The following is a 21,307-nucleotide window of genomic DNA, read 5'->3' as shown; positions in this document are numbered from 1 at the left end:
TCAAATACAGATGTTATCTTGGCATTAAAAGTTTCATCATTTAGCTGTACCAAAGTTGTCATTTATACTGTTCATTCTCAACAGCAATTATTGCTTTGAAGGTCTCATTCTTTACCATTCCTGGTACATATTACTTCCAGTCCCAAATAACCCAAATGTGAATAGAACTTGATCTAATAGTAACTCTGCTCACTGCCAGGCTCCTTCAGTATACTTCGTCAGACCAAGGTCCTCTAGGGCTTGCAATTTTGTCTTTTTCATCATTGTATTCCCAACCTTGTAGAATGTTCTTCATGAAATAAGCATTTGGTGAATGAATTCCTGTTATCTTTGTTTTTCTGGGGTGTGGGACACCAATCTCGCAAGTAACTTGAGTTAACTCCCCCACTGGGCGATGTGACATAGGCACCCATGCTGCTAGACTGCTCCACTCTTCTAGGGTTCAAGTGACCCTGTCTTCGTGCCTGGGCGTGGCTTCCTACAACCCCATGGGTGGAGCTATGCTCACTTGTTTCTTTGTAATATAACCTGGAACTTCATTGTGTGTGTCCCCTTCTCTTGCTGTGCCCCTGGGTGTGGCCTACCCAGATGTCAGTCAACCTGCTGACAGTGGACATCATGAAGATACTCAGCCCCCTGAAACCTGACCCCTTGCCTCATTTGAATAGCTTCTCCTCAATAAAAGGGGTCAGCGCATGTGTGCTCTCTCTTCCTGCGGACCCTTAAGGTCAGAGGAGCCATCACAGCCACCCCAAAGGAAAAGGTATTTGTATCTCTTGTGTGGTTATTTTGCGCAGCCCAGTTAGCCCAGTTCACCTGGAGTGACCCCTGCATCTTTTAGTCCAGAATAGAAATCCAGCACTGGGGTTTGTTGTTGTTTTGTTGATGAGCCTCTAAGCATTGGTAATTCCTTTGAATTTCCCACATCATTATGCAGTTCCTCAATAAATACTCAATTTAAAAAGCTTGACTTTTCTTCACACAATCACCAGATGGCATTGGAAGGTTATGCAAACATATGGGTAAATGTATATATGAACAGAGATTTGATAGGTAATCATGTTTCTGTCTGTCAGAGAACCAGGGCCTCTTGTTGAGGACCAGGGCTGGGGATGTGGCTCAAGCAGTAACACGCTTGCCTGGCGTGCGCAGGGCGCTGGGTTCGATCCTTAGCACCACATAAAAAATAAAGATGTTGGGTCCACCGAAAACTGAAAAATAAATATTAAAAAAATTCTCTCTCTTCTCTCTAAAAAAAAAAAAAAGTGTTGAGGACCACTTATCGGGAAGGCTTTAGCATGACATTTGGAATCAGGCTGAAGAAGTAGAAAGCACAGGTTTAAAGTGGAAGCAAGACCCCAAGGTTGACTGAAGAATTAGGATCCTTTACAAGAAGTTGTCTTAAAAAAAAAAAACCTAGCTATATGATAGCCCCCAATCCTTGATGAACCCTACTGAATGCTTTCTCTAACTATAGAAAATCTGCATACATACATATAAATGAGATTGCAGGTCCACTTTCCACAATGACTTTTTAAAATTTTTCCATTGCAACTCCAGCCCTCAACATATGAATTTGTCACAAAAATTGAAGTCACCTGGCTATAGTGTCCATGTTCTCATTCAGTAGTTTTTCCCTTCTTTTAAAACATTCTACCTTCATTGCTTTCCCCACTTTACTGGAAGCAACTCTCAATGTTACTAATGATGTCCATGTTGCTAAGTCTTGTTTTAAGCTTTCATCTTGACCTCTTGCTAGCATTTGATCCTGTTGATCACTGTCCTTGAAGGATTTTCATTTTCAAAGCAATAAAATTTCTATGCTTTCCTCACTTTCCCCATATTTTTCATACATTTACACATAAACTTAAACCCTCCTGATTCCAAAATATACATTTCTGTTCAATAGATCTCCTATGCTATACTTGGTTACAATTTCTCAAGACTTGGTCCTCAGGCCACTCATCACTGTATTCTGTAGCATATCCTTCAATTCCTGTTCATTTATATTGTCACAAATTTGTTGCTAACCCATAACTTTCCCCTGAGCTCAAAACCCATATATAGCACTCATTTTAAAATTTGTGTATCCCTGGACTGGGGTTGTGGTAAAGCGATTGCCTAGCATGTGTGAGGCACTAGGTTTAATACCTGGCACCACGTAAAAATAAATAAAAATAAAATGCACGTATCCCAATTAAACTTGTCATCTTGTCTCTGCATCTGATACATTTTCAGTGTTCCTTATATTAATAAACAGTGTTATGTGTCATTCACACCACTTCTCTCCCTTATATCCATTCCAAAATTAACAAGACTTGGGGTTTTGTCCTCCTATAATATCTTTACAATTTGTTTACTATCCTCTGTTCTCTATCTTTTGCCCCCTCCATTGTCTTCACTGTGGAAGCAGAACGATTTTTTCATAAATGCAAAATCTGATTTAGCATGCTTTTAAAATTATTTTGTAGTACTGGGGATTTAACCTAGGGGTACTCTACCACTGGAACCCATTTTTATTTTGAGCCAGGATCTCATTTGGAGGCTGGCCTTGAATTTGGAATTCTCCTGCATTAGTCTGCCAAATCACTGGGATTACAGGTTTACACCACTGAAACCAGCTAAAATTATTTGTGAGAGCAGGTATCAGGGATTGAACTTGGGGGCATTCAGCCACTGAGCCACATCCCCAGTCCTGTTTGTGTTTTATTTAGAGACAGTGTCTCACTGAGTTGGTTAGCACCTCACTGTTGCCGAGGCTGACTTTGAACTCGCCATCCTCCTGCCTCAGCCTCCCCAGTTGCTGGATTACAGGCATGTGCCATTGTACTCGGCCTTTTTGTCTTTTTAATTTTTTTTTTTGTAGTTGTAGATGGACAACAAGCCTTTATGTATTTATTTTTTTATTTTTTTAACCTTCATTGTATTTATTTTTATGTGGTGCTGAGGACTGAAACCAGGGCCTCCTATGTGCTAGGCTCTACTACTGAGCCACAACCCCAGCCCCTTGTTTTTTATTTTATTTATTTTTTATTTTTTTAGTTGTAGTTGGACACAGTACCTTTATTTTATTTGTTTTTATTTTTATGTGTTGCTGAGGATCGAATACAGAGCCTTGCATATGCTAGGCGAGTGCTTTACCACTAAGCCACAACCTCAGCTCATTATTTGGTTATTTTTATGTGGTATTGAGGATTGAACCCAGGGCCTCACAGGTGCTAGGCAAGCTCTCTGCCACTGAGCCCCAGCCCTAGCGGCCCACCACCCCTTTTTTACTTTTTGAGACAGAGTCTTGCTATATGCTTAGAGCCTACTAAATTGCTGAGGTTGACCTCAAACTTGGTGATCATCCTGCTTCAGGCTTGCTGGGATTACAGGCCAGTGCTACCACCCCTAACCTGACACTGCATTTGTAACCCCAGGGAAATGACATTTCCAACTTTTTCAGCCTTATTTGTGCAATTTCTCCTAGTCTATGAAAGTATGTCTTTTACCACACATTGTTCCTTCTGCCTGGGAATTGCTTTCTTTCCATCACTTGGTTAACAACCTACTCATCAGATATTAGTTTGGTTTCCTAGGAAAATTTGCCATTCTTTAATTACTCAACTAGCTGCTTATAAACACTCATTTTTATGGTCCTCAATGAGGACAAATATCAGTTTTGCCTAAGTTTACTGATTCCTTGAGGCCTAACAAAATGCAGGAGACACTCTCTAAGTTCTTCTATCATTTAATTAGATTTAGGTGGACTAATATTGTGAGCCAGGTGTTTGCAGCATATTTTGTCAATAGAGCAAATGTCCCTGGTCCAACAGGTTAACCTCATTTTTATGGGTATACTATTTTAGCAAATGCCTGATTTAGTTTCCAGGAGTCTACTAGCTTTTTCACTGTTACTTAATTTATGTATACTTGTTGTGTCTGTTTTCTCATCTATTAAATGGGATAACCCTAGCCACCTCTCAGGGTAATTATAAGGTTATTAATTACTTTTTTTTTTTTGAGGGGGGCAGGTGCCCGGGATTAAACTCAGGCACTTAACCACTAAGCCATATGCCCAACCCTTTTTTTGTATTTTATTTAGAGACAGGGTCTCACTTAGTTGCTTGGGGCTCCCTAAGTTGCTGAGACTGCCTTTGAATTCACAATCCTCCTACCTCAGCCTCTCTCGAGCCGCTGGGGGTTACAGGCGTGAGCCACTGCGCCCAGCTATAAACTGGTTTTTAAAAGGTTTCTTAAGTGTCGTTGCCCACTCCATAGTAAGCATTCCATAATTGTTATCAGTTGTGCTGGAAAATTCACTGCTGTGAGAGTTCTGTGAGAAGGGTTAGGGAGAAGGGCAACCAGATCAGGTATCCTTAGATTCTGAGAACCAGATCTCAAATCTTAGGCAGGGATTTGGAACCAGGATCTCAGCCCCAACGCTGTTTGGCATTCAATCAAGTTCCCCAAATGGCGATGGCGGTCTTTGGGAGAAAGGGCTCGTCTCCCACCCAGTGACCTTTTGGCGTGGTTATTTGTTGAGGTTAAAAACCAAATTTCCGTGAGCGGGGGCGCACGTGTAATCCAAAGGCTTGGGAGGCTGAGACAGGAGGATCTCCGAGTTCAAAGCCAGCATTTGTAAAGGCAAGGCGCTATAGGGCTGGGGATGTGACTCAGAGTTCGGTCCCCGGTATCCACCCCCTACCAAAAAAAAAAGCAAATTGTAGGTCTGGGTTCCAGTTCTCCTCTGTGGTGCCATTTTCTGGCGTTTCCCTCCATTCTTCGCCAGGTAATTGGAAGAGCGAAGATAGGTTTAAGATAGGGACTCCTGCGAATGGTTACTAACGGATACCCTACTTTTTAATATTTTTTTAGTTGTAGATAGACACAATACCTTTTTATGTGGTATTGAGGATCTAACACATTGCCTCGCACGTGCTAACCCAGCCCTCTACTTAAGTTCTACACTGTGCTATTTATGGATTGGATTTTAAAAAGAATTTTTTTTGATAATGGGACTCGAACTCGTAAACCGTAGTTTTTCCTCCATTTCCCGCCTCAGCTGAACAGGGACAGTTGGACTCGGGGATTAAGAAACAACGACCGCAGCTGTAGGCGCGAGCGGTACGCGCGCGCCGGAAAGGGGGAGGGGCTTAGCGCGCGCCGAATCGGGACCCGAGGCGGTGGGAACGAGCTCTCTCGCGAGAGTGGGTTAGTTCTTGGGCTGCTGCCGCTGCCGCCACCTCTTACCAGCGCCGTTGCTGCGGGGGATTGTGGGAGCCTCCGCGTCCCGCTCGCTGGGAGAGAGGTACCTCTCCTTTTCCCTCTCCCTTTCCCTAAGGTAGGCGTGAAGCGGGTAAGAGTCGGGGTGGGGTGGCCCGGGGCTCTTCGCGTCCGCCGGGAGGGGGCAGCGACGGCGACTAGGGCCGTGGGGAACCGGCGGCGCGCCTTTCTTGCTCGCTCCCGCTCGCCGGCTCTGCCTCCCTCCGCGCTGCGTATGTGAGCCGCCTGATCGGCGGCCGCCATGTTAGGAGCGCAGTGGCGGCGCAACCAGTCTCCTCGGGCGTCGGAGGTGAGCGGTCCCAGAGACAGACACGCGTTCAGCTAGGGTTTTGGGGTGCAGCGGGAGAGTCGGGGGTCCCGAGGTCTGCTGTTCGGCCGAGCTTTCCGCGTCCTCGTTTGTCTGTGGGCGGGGGCGGGACGACTAGCCCGTTACACGCGGGCCGCCGCGCTGATGATGAGGGAGGAGCGTTCAAGGCCTGAGGGACCGACTGTCCATTGGGGGCCTGCCGTTTGGGGAGTAGAGTTAAGATAGCAAAGTCCTTGGGTAGCGCCAGCCCCAAATGATGTGTTTGCCTTTTTTTTTCTCTGTAAATGTGTCCCAAAATGGAGGATTTCGTAGACTGTGAAAGGCTTAGCTGTTTTAAGCGTTTCTTAATTTTCCCGGTGTCGCGCCGTTCCTCGCGCATCGCTGCTTAGCGTCCCCTAAAACTCCCTTGTCCCCCGCCCACACACGCGCGCGATTTTAGCCAGACATCTAGAACAATTCCTCCCCACCCCCCACCCCATCGCGTAAAAATGGCCGAAAAATGAAACGTTAACGCTTGTTTTTCGTATTGCGTCGTGCATAAAGCCTTCTGCAGTACCCTGCGAGGCAGCCGATTTGCTCTTATTTAGTCAGTCACCTCACATCCCTTTTAATTAAAATACTGTTAGACCAGGTTCCTCTGGAGAGGATGGCGTGTTGTGGGACCTTCCGGTTTCCAGACAAAGGGTTTGGAGTACCGTGGTGTAGACGCCGCATTGTTGTTCTTTCCATTGCTAGCGCTGTGCCGTGTTCTGTGTTCTACATTTGTCGTAGATGAATATGCCTTAGGTGTTTACACTGCCCTGTGATTCTGTCTTGTGGAACGGCCTCTTCTGTGGAATATTCCTATTGGATCAGTTACAGTTTTTCAGCCAGATATTTCCAGAACGGTTATGGAGATGGTTCTGAAATTTCTAGTCTTGTGTGCTGGAATAATGTGAGTCATTGGTTTCGTAGGTAATATTCATGGAATTTTTGTTTTGTGTATTAAAGCTTTGGTAAAGGTTTTAAAGTAAGTAATTAAGCATATCTTATGAGGACAAAGATACTTTAGGCTGTTTCCATATTTATACCAAAATAAAATTTCCCTTTAAAAGCTTATTATTTTACTAACGGCTCGTTAGTAGACTATCTACGCAGTCTATCGACATAATTTTGGTATTTGGATATCAAGAAGAGTGGTGGAGGCATTTTTTGTTGTTGTTGTCGTTGTTCCAAAAAAGATCTGACGTTGATTTTTGCTCTTAAATGGAATGTTTTTGCATGCTCGAAATTAAAGGCCATCGAAATACTACATGAAAATTTCTTCTGTTTGGTTATATAAGATTTGAAAAAGAGCCGGGCGCGATGGCGCACGTCTATAATCTTGGCTACTCCGGAAGGCTGAGGCAGGAGGATCGCGAGTTCGAGGCAAGGCTGTGCAATTTAGGGAGACCCTGTATCAGAAAGAACATAAGAGACATAACCCAGTAGTGATAGAGCATTTGCCTAGCATGTGTTTCTTCCTGAGTTCAATTCCCAGTGTTGTATTTGGGGGGAGGAGAGTTGGAAAAGATTCACCAGAAAAGTATCATAGTTCAAATCCCTAATTTAGTAGAAGAGAAGATTGAATTCTAGAGGTTTTATAGTTTATCTGTGCAAGTGCTGTCAGTGTGGACTACAAGCCTTTGGCCCTTAATTCAGGGGATTTAATAAATAGGCTTAAAATAGAAAAGCTGTACACAGGAATTTATCCTAAGGAAACAGTGTGTCAAAGATTGGTGTTCATAAGTGTTAATGTAGTTATTAAACATGCTAAAAGTCTGCAAGATTTAGGCTGGAGATGTAGCTTAGCGATGAGTGCTTGCCTAGCAGAGGGGAGGGCCCTGGCTTCCATCCCAAGGAAGGAAGGGAAAGTTAAAAATAAGTTGCTACTTAAAATCTAAAAGATTCAGCTTTGAGGGATCTGCTAATTTTTTTGTGGAAATGGAATCCTATAGAGCCACTTAAAACAGTGTTTTAAGAGGAGAGAAATGAGAAAATGATGATGCTATATATACACTTTTAACTGGAAAGGAAATCATAAAACTACTGGTTTCAAATTTGATTATTTAGATATATGTTTATATATTGTTTTGGTGGTACTGGGGATGTAAACCTGGGGCCTCATGCAGGCTAGGCAAGCCCTCTACTATTGGGCTATAATCTTATCCTTTTTAAAATTTTTATTTATTTTTTATTTTTTAGTTGCAGTTGGACACAATATCTTTATTTTACTTATTTATATGTGGTGCTGAGGATTGAACCCAGGGCCTTGCATGTGCCAGGGGAGCACTCTATCTCTGAGCCACAACCCCAGCCTCTCCTTTTTATTTTAAGACAGGGTCTCCCTAAATTGAGCTCCAACTTGTGATCCTCTTGTTTTAGCCTCCCAAGTAGCTGGGATTACAGATTTGTGCCACTGTTCCTGCCTTATTTTGATTTTTAAGAATGTGTTTAAAAAAAAAAAACATAAAAAATAGAGATACACCCATAAATGTTACCCCTGTATGTTCATATTACAGGTGACTTGTATTTCCTTCCTGGTGTTTTTCTGAAATCTCCCAAGAAACTACATTTACTTTATAATGAGAAAAAATAGGGATTTTATTTTATTTTTTTATAAATGCTAGTAGTGCTTAACAGATCAAAATCTGTTTTTTATTTAGCATTTTCTGAAATTTTAAAAGTGAACTAGCAGGCCCTGGCTGTGCCTCAGTGGCAGAGCTCTTGCCTAGCACACAGGAGGCATTGGGTTTGATTTCTGGCACCACATAAAAATAAAAACAATATGAAGGTATTGTATCCATTAAAAAAAAAAAAGTGAACTACCTTGTTGAAGCCTAAAGATCGGAGCATAAAAACTAGTACTTGTTGTGTTAAGATCAAAAATTGAATAATGGGGGCTGGGGTTGTGGCTCAGCAGTAGAGTGCTCACCCAGCACATCTGAGCCCCTGGGTTTGATCCTCAGCATGCACCACATAAAAACAAATAAACAAAATAAAGGTATTATGTACAACTAAAAAATAAATATTTTAAAAATTGAATAATGGTTTCTTAGGTTTTGTTAGCTAAGAATATTTTTTTCTTTGTTCTTAATGCCATCTATAGTTAGAATTACGTAAAACTGTCTAGGTTCAAAAATGGGTGGCTGGCTTAACATCCGGGATAGACTGTACTAGGTTTGTTGGGTGGTGTGTAGTTTTATTTTTTTTATGTGTGTGTGTGTATATATTTTTTAACATACATACTTTTTAATTATTCCAAGACTAACACTGTAGGAAATAAAGTGCTGCAGTTGATTATTCTTGGGTATGTAGTAAGCCTTCCTCATTGGAACATTATGGTCAAGGGTTCTAAAATTCTTGGTGAAATAGTTTATATGTAGAAAATTTTAGTGACTAATTAAAAGTAATACAGAGAGAACAAGCCTGTGGATTGATAAAATTTTAGATATATTGCCTTTAAGGAGTTTTTAAACATGATTCTAAAAATTGAGTATAACCTTGGGTTTTAATTTATTCAGTTCATTTCTATTGTAAACCTAGACTTTATATGATAAAGTGCTATACTGTCTTGGGCTGAGTGTGGTTTATTATTGTAGCAGATCTATGACTGGAGTGCAGAGTGCCTGTGATGTAATGTAGCTTCGGTAGTTTTTATTTGCATGCCAAGCCCTAATGTCCTCAGTATAGATAAGGCTCAAGACTGTTTATAACTTAAACAAAACAACACCTTTAAGACTATCAAAAGTTTTTGAAGCCATTTCAAAGTTAAAAGATGGTTATAAAATATATTTTTTTCTTTTGACAAGCTTTTTTAAATGGCCTATTTGGTATTCTCTACAGTTCTACTAAACTGAGGCTATTGGTAGCATTTTCAAGCAGTAACAGGCTAACAGGAAAACAGTGTACTTATGGGGGGAGGTAGTTCTTTCTAGCTACTATTGTTGGATAAGAGCAAAGAGGGGGGAAAAAAAATACCTGTGCTAGGTGTCTTAGTGGGCTGCAGTAATATGTAGCAGATATAGAAGAATGTAGTCATCTAGTTGATGCTAGGGTTTAAATAGGGTCTTTGATTTGAAGTATCATTATGTAGGGACTCATAACTTTTCAAATTAATCTGTGTTTTTTTCCTACTTATGAGTACATTAGTCACCCCGCCCCCTCTTTGGTACAGTAAGAAAGGAATCTATACCATATATGAAAAATTAAAAGTCAAGTATTTGGACACCTAACTCAAGAAGTATCTTAGAGGGACTGGGGTTGTGGCTCAGTGGTACAATGCTTGCCTAGCATGAGTGAGGCACTGGGTTTGATCCCCGTCACCACATAAAAACAAATAAAATAAAGGTATTGTGTCATCTACAACTGAAATTTTTTTTTTAAATTAAAAAAAAGGAAGTATGGGGCTGGGATTGTGGCTCAGCAGTAGAGCCCTCCTCGCCTAGGGGTTCGATCCTCAGCACTATATAAAAATAAAGGTTTTGTGTTGTGTCCATCTACACCTAAAAAATAAATATTTTTTAAAAAGTAGCTCAGAAAGAACATTATCAATCAAATAAATTTTTTGAAAGGCTGTGAGTGTAGCTCATTTAAAAGAGCAGCTCCGATAGCTGCTCCGATACCCCCGTTTTGATCCCCAGCTTCACAAAGGAAAGGGGGAAAAACTCAACATATTCTGTGAAACGGTATAGAACAAGTTTTATTTTATTTAGTTTTTAATTTTGGTGTGGTTGGGCATCAAACCCAGAGGCTCACACTTCTAGGCAAGCACTCTAACACTTTGCCATACCCCCAGCCCTTGGTACCAGTTTTAGTACTTTACTGTGTCTGTATTTTGAAACAGCTTAGGGGGCTGGGTTTGTGGCTCCATGGAAGAGCACTTGCCTAGCATGCATGAGGCATTGGGTTCAATCCTCAGCATCATATAAAAAAAACAAAGTAAAGGTATTGTGTCCATCTATAATTATCTTTTAAAAAGAAACACTTTAGGAATCCATCATCTGAAGAATTCATTATTATTTGTTCTTGTTATATGTGCTTGCTTAATGGTAACTCTTGCAGTGAAAGTGTAGGTTTAACATGTGTGAAAAGCAAATGAGAGCCAGGTGCTGTAGCACCATTCCTGTAATCCCAGCAGCTCTGGAGGCTGAGAAAGGAGGATTGCAAGTTCAAAGCCAGCCTCAGCAATTTAGCGAAGCTCTAAGCAACTCAGTGAGACACTGAGTATCTCACTGTATTCTAAATAAGATACAGAATAGGGCTGGGGATGTGGCTCTGGTGCAGTGTCCCTGAGTTCAATCCCCGGGAAAAAAAGAAAAGAAACTGAGCATGGTGGAACATTCCTGTAATCCCAGCGGTTTGGGACATTGAGGCAGGAGGATCTCAAATTCAAAGCTAGCCTCAGCAAGTTAGGGAGATCTTGTCTCAAAGTAAAAATTAAAAGGGGCTGGGGATGGGGCTGGGATTGTGACTCAGCACCTAGCATGTGGGAGGCCCTGGGTTGGATCCTTAGCACCACATTAAAGAATAAATAAATAAATAAAGTTATTGTGTACAGCTACATCTAAATAAAAAGATATACGTGTGTGTGTGTGTGTGTGTGTGTGTGTGTGTGTGTGTTAAAAGGGCTGGGGATGTAGCTCAATTGGTTCAGTGCTAATCTGCATGCCCAAGGCCCTGTAATCCTCACTGCTACCCACAACAAATTTAAAAGGTTGATATGTGAAATAGAGAGTTTAGTAGAAGAGAAAAATTGTGACTATTCATACGTTCCTGGGTCGATCCTTTTACCTCTAAAGTTTCTCAACTAAAACTAAATAAATATAAATTTTGCCTTATGTCTCTTTGTAAAAGACCAAATTGCAAAAAAAATAGATGGTCACCACAGTGCCAGACACATTCTGAGTGATAATTTATTGATACTGGGAATTGGACCCAAGGACACTTTGCCACTGGACAACATCCCCAGCCCTGTTTTTATTTTGGGTCAGGGTTTCACTAAATTGCTGAAACTGGCCTCAAGCTTGTGATCTTTCTGCTTCAGTCTCCCAAGTGGTTGGGATTACAGATGTGTGTTCCCATGCCCATCAGAGAGTGTAAAATTTCAAAGTGGGGCTAGAAATTATAAAATGGCAAGCGCTCTACCACTGAACTGTAGTCCCAACTCCTAGTATTATATTTTTAATTAAAGAAGAAAATAAATTCAATAAACAATATCAACTCATGGAATAGGAGTGGTAAAAATATTAACTGAAACATTTCTTTAGCATACATAAGAATGGTGTTTGTTCAGATTTGAATTTGTGAAGCTTACATTTTTAGGATAATGGTGAAGTGTATCATGAAATAGACTAAAATTTCAGGTTAATTCTTTGGAGTTGTCCATAAGCCCATTTGCTAAGAATTTGAATACCATGTAGTAGTAGACTGCTTTTTTTTTTTTTTTTTTTTTTTTGGCCGTGCTGGAGATCAAATCCGGGGCCTCATGTATACTGGGCAAGTATTTACTTCACCCCACAGCCAGCAAACTGCATTTACAAAATAAAGTTATATAAGTAATGTTGGTTGCTGTTTGGGGCTTCCCCACCCTGTTTTTTTTGGGGGGGGTAGGGTGCCCCCCCTCCTTTTTTTGGTACTGAGGATTTAACTAAGGGGCACTTCTCCACTGAGCCACATCCCCAGCCCAGCCTTGTTTTGTATTTTATTTAGAGACAGGGTCTCATGGAGTCAAGTACTTGGTGCCTCACTGTTGCTGAGGCTGGTGAACTTGTGATTCTCCTTTCTGAGCCTCCTGACCTGCTGGGATTATAGGCGGGCGCCACTGCCTCGTGGTGCATTCCTTTTTTGAACGTGAAAGGTTCTACATTGGAGGGCATTTAGAACTTAGTGTAATTTATGAAAAGACAATTCTGGTAATTAGAGGGAAAAGGCAAGCACGGTAGCATACCTGTAATCCCAGGGACTAGAGAGGCTGAGGTAGGAAGATAGCAAGTTCAAGGCCACCCTCCATAACTTGGCAAGACCCTGTCTCTAAGTAAATAAATAGAATTGAAGATGTAGCTCATTGATAACACATCCCTGAACTCAGTCCCTAGTTTTTCAGTAAATGTCTTGAGGTTGTGCTGACTACCCATGGCCAGCAGGTTCCATGTAAAAATAGCTTATACATCTTTATGTTCAACATTGATCAAAGACGCCATGCATGCCTGTGATCCCAGTGACTTGGGAGGCTGAGGCAGGAGGACTGGAAACTCAAAGCCAGCCCCCAGCAACTCGGCAAGACCCTGACTCAGTTAAAAAAAAAAAAAAAAGCTAGGATATAGCTCAGTGGTTAAGTGCTCCTGGGCTTAATTCCCAATCCCTCTCCCCACTTCCCCCAAAAAAGATACTTGAAAAACTGCTTTGATGAATGCTTTGTAAGCAGTGCTACAATGTCTGGTTTATCTTGTTGGTCCCCCCCCCCCCAGTAAAAACATTTTTAAAAAATATTTTTTAGTTGTAGTTGGCCCCAATTCCTTCATTTTATTTATACGTATGTGGTGCTGAGGATCGAACCCAGGGCCGCATATGTGCGAGGCATGCACTCTACCACTGAGCCACAACCCCAGCCCCCTAATGAAAATATTTTTTAAAATATCTTTTTGGTTGTCAGTGGACCTTTATTTATATGTGGTGCTGAGAATCGAACCCAATGCCTCACACATGCTAGGCAAAGTGCTCTACCACTGAGCTACAACCCCAGAACCCTAATAAAAACATTTTTGAGTATTTGTTGGAATAAAAAGTTCAACTTAAATTCTCTTCATTGATATTACTCTATAATGTTCTTTATGGAGTTGTGTTTTAGATTGAAATTCAGTTTATCTTTAAGATATTAAGTTTGTCCTCATGGAATTATAGTGTCATGGGATTTACATTGTCTTGCTCCCTTTTTTCCTGACATCTGTTTTGTATTGTCATCTTTATCCATATATAGATCCACTATTTTAGTATTAAGATGCTAAAAGTGTAATTGATATGTCTGTAATTTAACAACATATTTTTCATAAAATAATGTCATTAAATTTTTTTTTACACAGTCAGGTGTGGTATACACCTGTGATCCCATTGACTTGGGAGGCTGAGGCAGGAGGATCGCAATTGCAAGTTTTGAGGCCAGTCTCAGCAACTTAGTGGAACCCTGCCTCAAAAAATAAAAAGGGATGAGGATGTAGCTCAATTAAGGGAAGAGCTCTTTGCAAAGACTTGTTTTTTCAGTAGTTAATTTGTTTGTCTATAATATGAAAGTCAGAGCTATATTAATACTTCTGATACTTAAAACATTGAAGATATCTCTAAGTGGTTTTTAATTTTTTTATATTTTTATTTTCTTATTGTTTTGTACCTAGGATCAAACCCAGGGGTGTTTAACCACTGAGGAACATCCCCATGCCTTTTATTTTTTGATTTGGTTAGGTTGGTCTTTGAGTTGGTTAAGGCCTCAGCCTTCTGAGTTTCTGGGCTTATAGCCATGGGCTACCACACCCAATTTGTTTGTTTTTGTTGGTTCAACTTGTTTTTGTTGAACCCAGGCTTCATACATGGTAGACAACTGCTCTACCAACTGAGCTACATCCCCAGCCCCCTAAAGGCATTGATTTAAAAAAAAAAAAAAAAAGTATCCATGAAGACTTAGTTTTATCAATACCAATATACATAGAATTTAAGCTGCATTCTATGTCATTTTTAAGATATTAAACTTTCATCCAAAGTTTACTTACTCTTGTCTTTACTAATTTTGTCTTAAAACTCAAGGACTTTACATAGTGGATCTCATGTAGAACTAGTTTCTTTGTCTTTTCTCAGATTCACCTTTCTTGGTTTGCAAAAACATCTGGAACTCCAGCCACCTTTGACAGCATTTCTATCATTTTAATTTATTACATCTACTTAAAAAAATCTAATCTAAATCTTTTTTTATACTAACTCTGCCACTGTATTTGTACAGTTTATCCTTGCTTCAATCTGTCTTTGAAGTTGGTTCCATACTAGATATATAACTGTTATTTGATATTGTTAGTTTTTTCTGTAGTAAAGTTTAGCATATTGAACTACAAGTGCTTAGGTGTGTGGGTGATCAGACATAAAATTTTAATAAGCAATGCCTTGAAATAAAATTCTGTAGTAAGTAGCATCAGATTTACCTATGTATGTGGTTGTGATTATAAAACTGTTTTCCCTTCAGACATTTATTATGTACATCTTTTTAACTAATATTTAATGAGAATCATGTAAATGTTTTGCATATTCTTATGTGACAATTTTTGAGACACGTAATGATTTAAGAAAGAAAATGAAAACGGTTTCATCTAGAAATGCATCTTGGCGGACCATAATCACAATTAAAGTGTTTCAGGTGATTGGATTGTTCTTGTGAAAAGTTTGCAAAAATCTGTGTAACCAAGGTTTCATTTTCATTTTTACCTGTTTTGAGCTCTAGAGGTGCAGTATCCCTGAGCATTAAATTAGTACTGATGGATGCTAACTTGGGGTGTTTTCCTTCTTTAAATCGCCTGTTTCCTATACCTGGGTTTTTTCTTGGGAGGTCTCATATCTACATTGACCAGAGTTGGCTCTCCTTACCTTATAAGAGTAGATATGAAGTAAGCATTGCCTGATCTAGGATGGTCAGTGAGAAGGCAATTCGTTGTATGGCTCAAGTTTGTGCAGAAATCCTTAAAACTGTAGGAAATTACTTATTGTTCTTTTTCACATCTGTCTTCACCTCAAATTGATTTTGTTGCATGAAGGTCTCAACTATTGTTTGGTCTTAGATCTTATATTAGGTACTTGACCTTTAAGCTTCATTTACTTGTTATTTTACTTGTTTCTTTCTGATAGAGATAATAGATCTCGTTTTCCAAAGCAGAATACAACTGATTCATCTCTGACTTGCTGAACTTGATTTTTTAATTTTTATTTTTATTTTTAAAAGTCTTCTGAAACTTAAACATCATACTATAGGGTGCGTTTTTATTCTTCTAAAAGAAGAAACCCATCTATGTTTTGACTGAAATTTTGATGTGTTCAGACATCTAGCCCTTCAGTTTAAATGTTTTTAAACTCAGTATGAAATTCCCTTTTAATAGTTAAATTTTAGCATGAAAAACTACTTTTTAAGTATCTATATGCAGGCTCTGCATACATCTGGAATCTGTTTAAGATATGTAATAAATTCCTTGTAAGTTTGAGATCTTAAATGTTTTTTTTAATCAACATGATGCGTAAGTTTTTTTTTTCTTAAAAAAAACGGCATCTACTTAAAGGGATTTATGACTAAAATTGCTTATTTTTCTACAGAGTTGTCTGCTGGTTCTCAGCTTGAAGAAGATTCTACAGTCCTTATTGATCCTTTTTCTTGGCGTTACCATTTTTTGAAGCAAAGTTAACCTAGCTTTCTAGTTTGAGCTTTCTTTTTGGCCATCTTTAAAAATTTTTTTTTCGATCTATAAAATAGACAAGAGATAGTTCTACAATGTCCAAGTCATTCCAGCAGTCATCTCTCGGTAGGGACTCACAGGGTCATGGGCGTGACCTGTCTGCAGCAGGAATAGGCCTTCTTGCTGCTGCTACCCAGTCTTTAAGTATGCCAGCATCTCTTGGAAGGATGAACCAGGGTACTGCACGCCTTGCTAGTTTAATGAATCTTGGAATGAGTTCTTCATTGAATCAACAAGGAGCTCATAGTGCACTGTCTTCTGCTAGTACTTCTTCCCATAATTTGCAGTCTATATTTAACATTGGAAGTAGAGGTCCACTCCCTTTGTCTTCTCAACACCGTGGAGATGCAGACCAGGCCAGTAACATTTTGGCCAGCTTTGGTCTGTCTGCTAGAGACTTAGATGAACTGAGTCGTTATCCAGAGGACAAGATTACTCCTGAGAATTTGCCCCAAATCCTTCTGCAGCTTAAAAGGAGGAGAACTGAAGAAGGCCCTACATTGAGTTATGGTAGAGATGGCAGATCTGCTACACGGGAGCCACCATACAGAGTACCTAGGGATGATTGGGAAGAAAAAAGGCACTTTAGAAGAGATAGTTTTGATGATCGTGGTCCTAGTCTCAACCCAGTGCTTGATTATGACCATGGAAGTCGTTCTCAAGAATCTGGTTATTATGACAGAATGGATTATGAAGATGACAGATTAAGAGATGGAGAAAGGTGTAGGGATGATTCCTTTTTTGGTGAGACCTCGCATAACTATCATAAATTTGACAGTGAGTATGAGAGAATGGGACGTGGTCCTGGCCCCTTACAAGAGAGATCTCTCTTTGAGAAAAAGAGGGGCGCTCCTCCAAGTAGCAATATTGAAGACTTCCATGGACTCTTACCGAAGGGTTATCCCCATCTGTGCTCTATATGTGATTTGCCAGTTCATTCTAATAAGGTGAGTTAATGCAACAGATGCTTCTAATTTCTTTTACATTGTAGTGCCTATTCTGTATTTATATCTTTTACTCTAATTCTATAGTCTGATGACCCCGAGTTGATCAAGAATTTTTATACTTTTGAGAACACTTACTTTATTTGAAAGGTAATTGTTTTTGAGCATTTTAAACCAGGGCTTTACATTAATAAAATCTGCCTAGATTACTTCTGGCCACAAAGCTGTCATCCACTGGAATTATCTTGTTGGTTTTTGGCATCAATATGTTCTTCTTAATCATATATTTAAGCAGGTTTTTTGTCTGCTTTGTTGAATTGTTGAATTAAGAATTTTTTTCACAGTCAATGAGCTCTGCCATTTAGGATGCTAGATTTCAGCTCTCCATCTGTCTTGATTGCTGATTTGTATGTAGTAAAGATGTATTCTTGAACAATTCTCTTTTTTTCCTTATCTGTGGCTACAGGGAAAGAGTTAATGTAGAGCCCTGGTGTTTGTTTCCGTATGTTTCATATTTTAGATTAGTTCATTCTTCTTTTTTAATTTCCCTTTAACACAAACTCTCATACTATGACTGAAATTTTTCATCATTTTTTTTCTCCTTTTCCACAACTTTCTTAAACATACTTCAAAACTCACTTTTTATTATCCCATATTGCATCTGTCCCTTTAGAGACTTGAATAAATCAACTACTACAGTATCCTGCTCTGTGTTCCTCATAAGCAAATTCTTTTTCTGACTTAGGCTTATTAGACTTCTGGTATAGTCATTTGGAAAAAAAATCTAATTCTCCTTTACTTTAATTATCACATCTGGCAAAATGGGGACTTTTTCAAAAATGCCCTTTTAAATACGTTGTCCTTTCTCTTTGAACTTTTTCAGTGTTGTTCATTCTCACTGGGTTTTTTTCCCCCCAATGTATATTGCAGTTGACTTAAAGTCAACATTATATAGTACCCCACTAGCTTGATCTATAATCTGTGACCATCCATTTTTCCTGATGTGCTGTATAGTTTTCTGCTTAACTGGATTATTCAAGTTGCTGCCATGAAACTGATTTGATGGTTACTGTTACAGGGTTTTTCTTTACAGTAACATCTGGAAGGCTCATTTTCTTTTCATATATCTATTCCTTTGAAGTGCATTTTTTAGTGAGTATGGATTTTTGAGTAGACTTAAACTATATGGATAGAGAATTTGTTTTTAATATGCTGTTAAAAGAGTATTATCAATCACTCCCTTTCCTGTTTGGATCTTAGCATTTTTGTCTTTAATTGTTAGTGCATACCAAAACAAGTTAATGTAAAGGCTAAATTTAGGTTCATAGATTTATTTTTGTTTAAGAAATAGAACCCCAAACTCAGCAAATTTTATTTGATATGTGTTTTTAGTGTTATCTTTTTCCAGTTTTGTTGGATGTGCTAAATATATCATGGAATTTTAGTTTTCTGTACTAAACTTCAAGGTTTAGGTCCGATGTGAATTAATATAATGAAAAGCTGCATTAACTTTGTTGACTCCAATTTTTTTTCTACATTACTTCTTGCTTTGTTTACAAAGATATAATAGTGGACATGGTCTTGGGACCAGTGTTCTCCAAAAAAGATCTCTGTATTTCAAGGAATGTAGTTATAGTGTCTTAAATGAAAGTGATCTGAAGGGACTTAAAAATTGTTGCCACTGGAGTCATAAAGTTGTTGGGATATCAAAAAAAGGAAACATAAAAGGGAACTATAAGAGGACTTACAAGATAAAAGTTTGCTTTTGTATATGATTATTATTTTTCTCCAAATTTTGCTACTTTCTAGTTCCTGAAGAAGGCTAATAATTTAAATGGATCTAAATTAACAAAAGAACAGTTTTTAAATATTTGATGAAACTTTGGATTCAAGAGTAAGATACCCTACTCTAGTGCAAGAGGTACTTTTTAGCCTATTAAAAAATGCTTAGGTCCTATCTAGTTTTGATATTCTGTCAAAGTATTGAATATATTTAAGAACTATTTTAAAGGCCTTTAATTGTTTTAATTGTTCGATTTACAATATTTATATTTTAACCAATTTTATGAAGTTTAAATATGGATTTTCTCAATGTTTTCTACTTGCCTAAACAAATGTATCTGATATTTTCTGTGCATCACTAAAAAAAATTAAATACTCACTTTAGCGGTGGATCCTTGATTTTATAACTGACATGGAATGATGGTAGAGAAAATTCCTATGGTGGAAGTAGATTTTGAAAAATTTTTAAGCATTTAATCCTGCTCTCTGGTATTGCTGCATAACTTGGAAAATCTGTTATTTCCACTAATAGTAATGTTAACTAGCTTACATGCTCACAAGTTCTTCTTGCTATGAAATAAGAAACTTAAGTGAAAAACAGACTCTTAATTTGTCATCATGGCGTGTCTTTGTTTTTTTATGTTTTGGTGTTACTTTAAGTGATGGTCTTTTATTTCTTTCTAGGTCATTTTAGAACATCAAGTTGCTTTTCTACACAATCTCAAACTTCCTTCAAGTTCCTTTCACTTAAGGAAAATTGCCCACTAAAGCCCTTTTGCTCTCTTGTCATTTGAGTTCATATTTTTCCTTTGTATTACTTTAGAAGCCCTTAAATTGTTCTATATTCTACCATTCTGGAAGTGCTTCCCAAATTATTCTTCATGTAACTTAAGATATCTCAAGGATATCAAGGTGAATGTAGTTTTCCTACAGAAATTTCTGAATTCTAAAAGTTATTCTTTATTGATCTCAGATATCTTAAGATTGCCTTAGTATAGAATCTAAGGATACAGATTCAAAGCAAAACAAAAAACCCTTTGACTCTTAGTTTGCACCTTAAACCGCACAGGAAGAGATCAGGTAACAAATGCAGATTTAGAAATGGGTGAGTTTTGGCAGTACTTGACTAATTTTCTGATTTTGACCTTTCCAGCATTTTGAAAGACCAACCACATTTTTTAAAAAATATTTTTTTAGTTATATTTTGTTTATATGTGGTGCTGAGAATTGAACCCAGTGCCTCACAAGTGCAAGGCAAGTGCATTCTCGCTCAGCCCCAGCCCCAAGACCAACTACATTTTTATGATGAAGTTTGAACCTTTAAGGAACCTAGGGGATTGGATAGAATTCTGTTCAGCTATGTACCTTTTCCATTTCCTGTGAACTAGAAATTTACCTAATAGAGTACCATTTATTTTTCTATTTTTTAAAAATAAAATATAAATACTTTTCAGTTTAGAAAAATGTATTTAATCCCTCTTCTGAATTTTGTGAACTTCACCTATAACACCTCTTCCTTACAGCCATTTTTAAAGTGGCCTCCAGCAAATCAATGGTCTGTTGCTTTGCTGTGAGACATCTTACATATCCCAAATATCTGATTGTAGAGCTAGAGAAATCTTAAGTTCCTATTTATTAGCCATTATTTTTAAAAGGCAATGTAAGTTTTTATAGTCGTGGGAATAGTAATTAGCAGCTCCCCACATTTTGTTTGGATACCATCTTAGTTCTTTCACAGGGTTTAAGTTAATTCCCTTGGGGCATAGGAATGTACATAAACTGTGGTAATTATTGTAAACTACTCTTTAAAAGTTAAAAGTTCCATCTATAAAATATTATGAAGTTTTTCATAACTCTGTATCTTAAAAATCTGGTACCATGTTTTTGTTTAGCTGAGACCTCCTATCCTTCCTCGATTTAGGTATAAAAACACATTGCCTGACTACATTTATATCCCCCTTATAACTGTGTAGGTATAAAAGGTGTTACAGAAATTGCCTCATTGTGGGAATTTGGGAATAGTCAGTAAGTTGTAAAATGAGATGGATTTATGAGCAGTACAATGATAATCACCCTGTTTTCCTCGAGAGCACTTGCCATGTGCTTCCCAGTGTTCTGAAGCAGTTTGCCTTTTATTAACTCATTTGTTTTTCACAACATCCCTATGAGAATATTGTCACAATGAATTTAAATAGCTTTGGACTAAGAAATAACATCTAGTCACATGCAATTTAGGAGTGGAACCTAGGCAATTTGGCAGCAGACATCAGTTTTTTGCCTCTCATAATGGCTAAAAAGGTAACTGAATTTTCCCCCCCTAAGGACAGGAACATTTATTAAATACAAATTTAGAGCTGAGCGCAGTGGCGCATGCCTGTAATCCCAGCAGTTTGGGAGGCTGATATAAGAGGATTGCGAGTTCAAAGCCAGCTTCAGCAACTTGACTAGACCATGTCTCAAAAAAAAATAGTAAACGGGCTAGGAATGTGGTTAAATGCACCACTGGC

General features: G+C 38.6%; 1 protein-coding gene across 7 annotated transcripts in view; it reads left to right on the top strand.

The window, feature by feature from the left end:
* Positions 1 to 5,150: 5,150 nt before the first annotated feature.
* Positions 5,151 to 21,307, top strand: part of MATR3 (matrin 3) — a 33,167-nt gene continuing 17,010 nt past the window's right edge. The window contains exons 1-2 of one of the 7 annotated variants that reach the window (XM_081306923.1): positions 5,168 to 5,326; positions 15,935 to 17,021. In XM_081306923.1, the coding sequence (XP_081163049.1) occupies positions 16,110 to 17,021 (912 nt within the window). In that variant the 5' untranslated portion in view covers positions 5,168 to 5,326; positions 15,935 to 16,109. Of the gene's footprint in view, positions 5,327 to 5,355; positions 5,558 to 15,934; positions 17,022 to 21,307 lie in introns of those variants that run through there. The other 6 variants (XM_081306926.1, XM_081306925.1, XM_081306924.1 and 3 more) reach the window with 6 other exon arrangements.

This window comes from Spermophilus citellus (genome assembly GCF_964194105.1).
Source record: "Spermophilus citellus genome assembly, chromosome: 1".
In the NCBI taxonomy this organism is placed as follows: domain Eukaryota; kingdom Metazoa; phylum Chordata; class Mammalia; order Rodentia; family Sciuridae; genus Spermophilus; species Spermophilus citellus.
The sequence above is the reverse complement of the archived record's forward strand: the minus strand, read 5'-3'. Positions and strand labels throughout refer to the sequence as shown.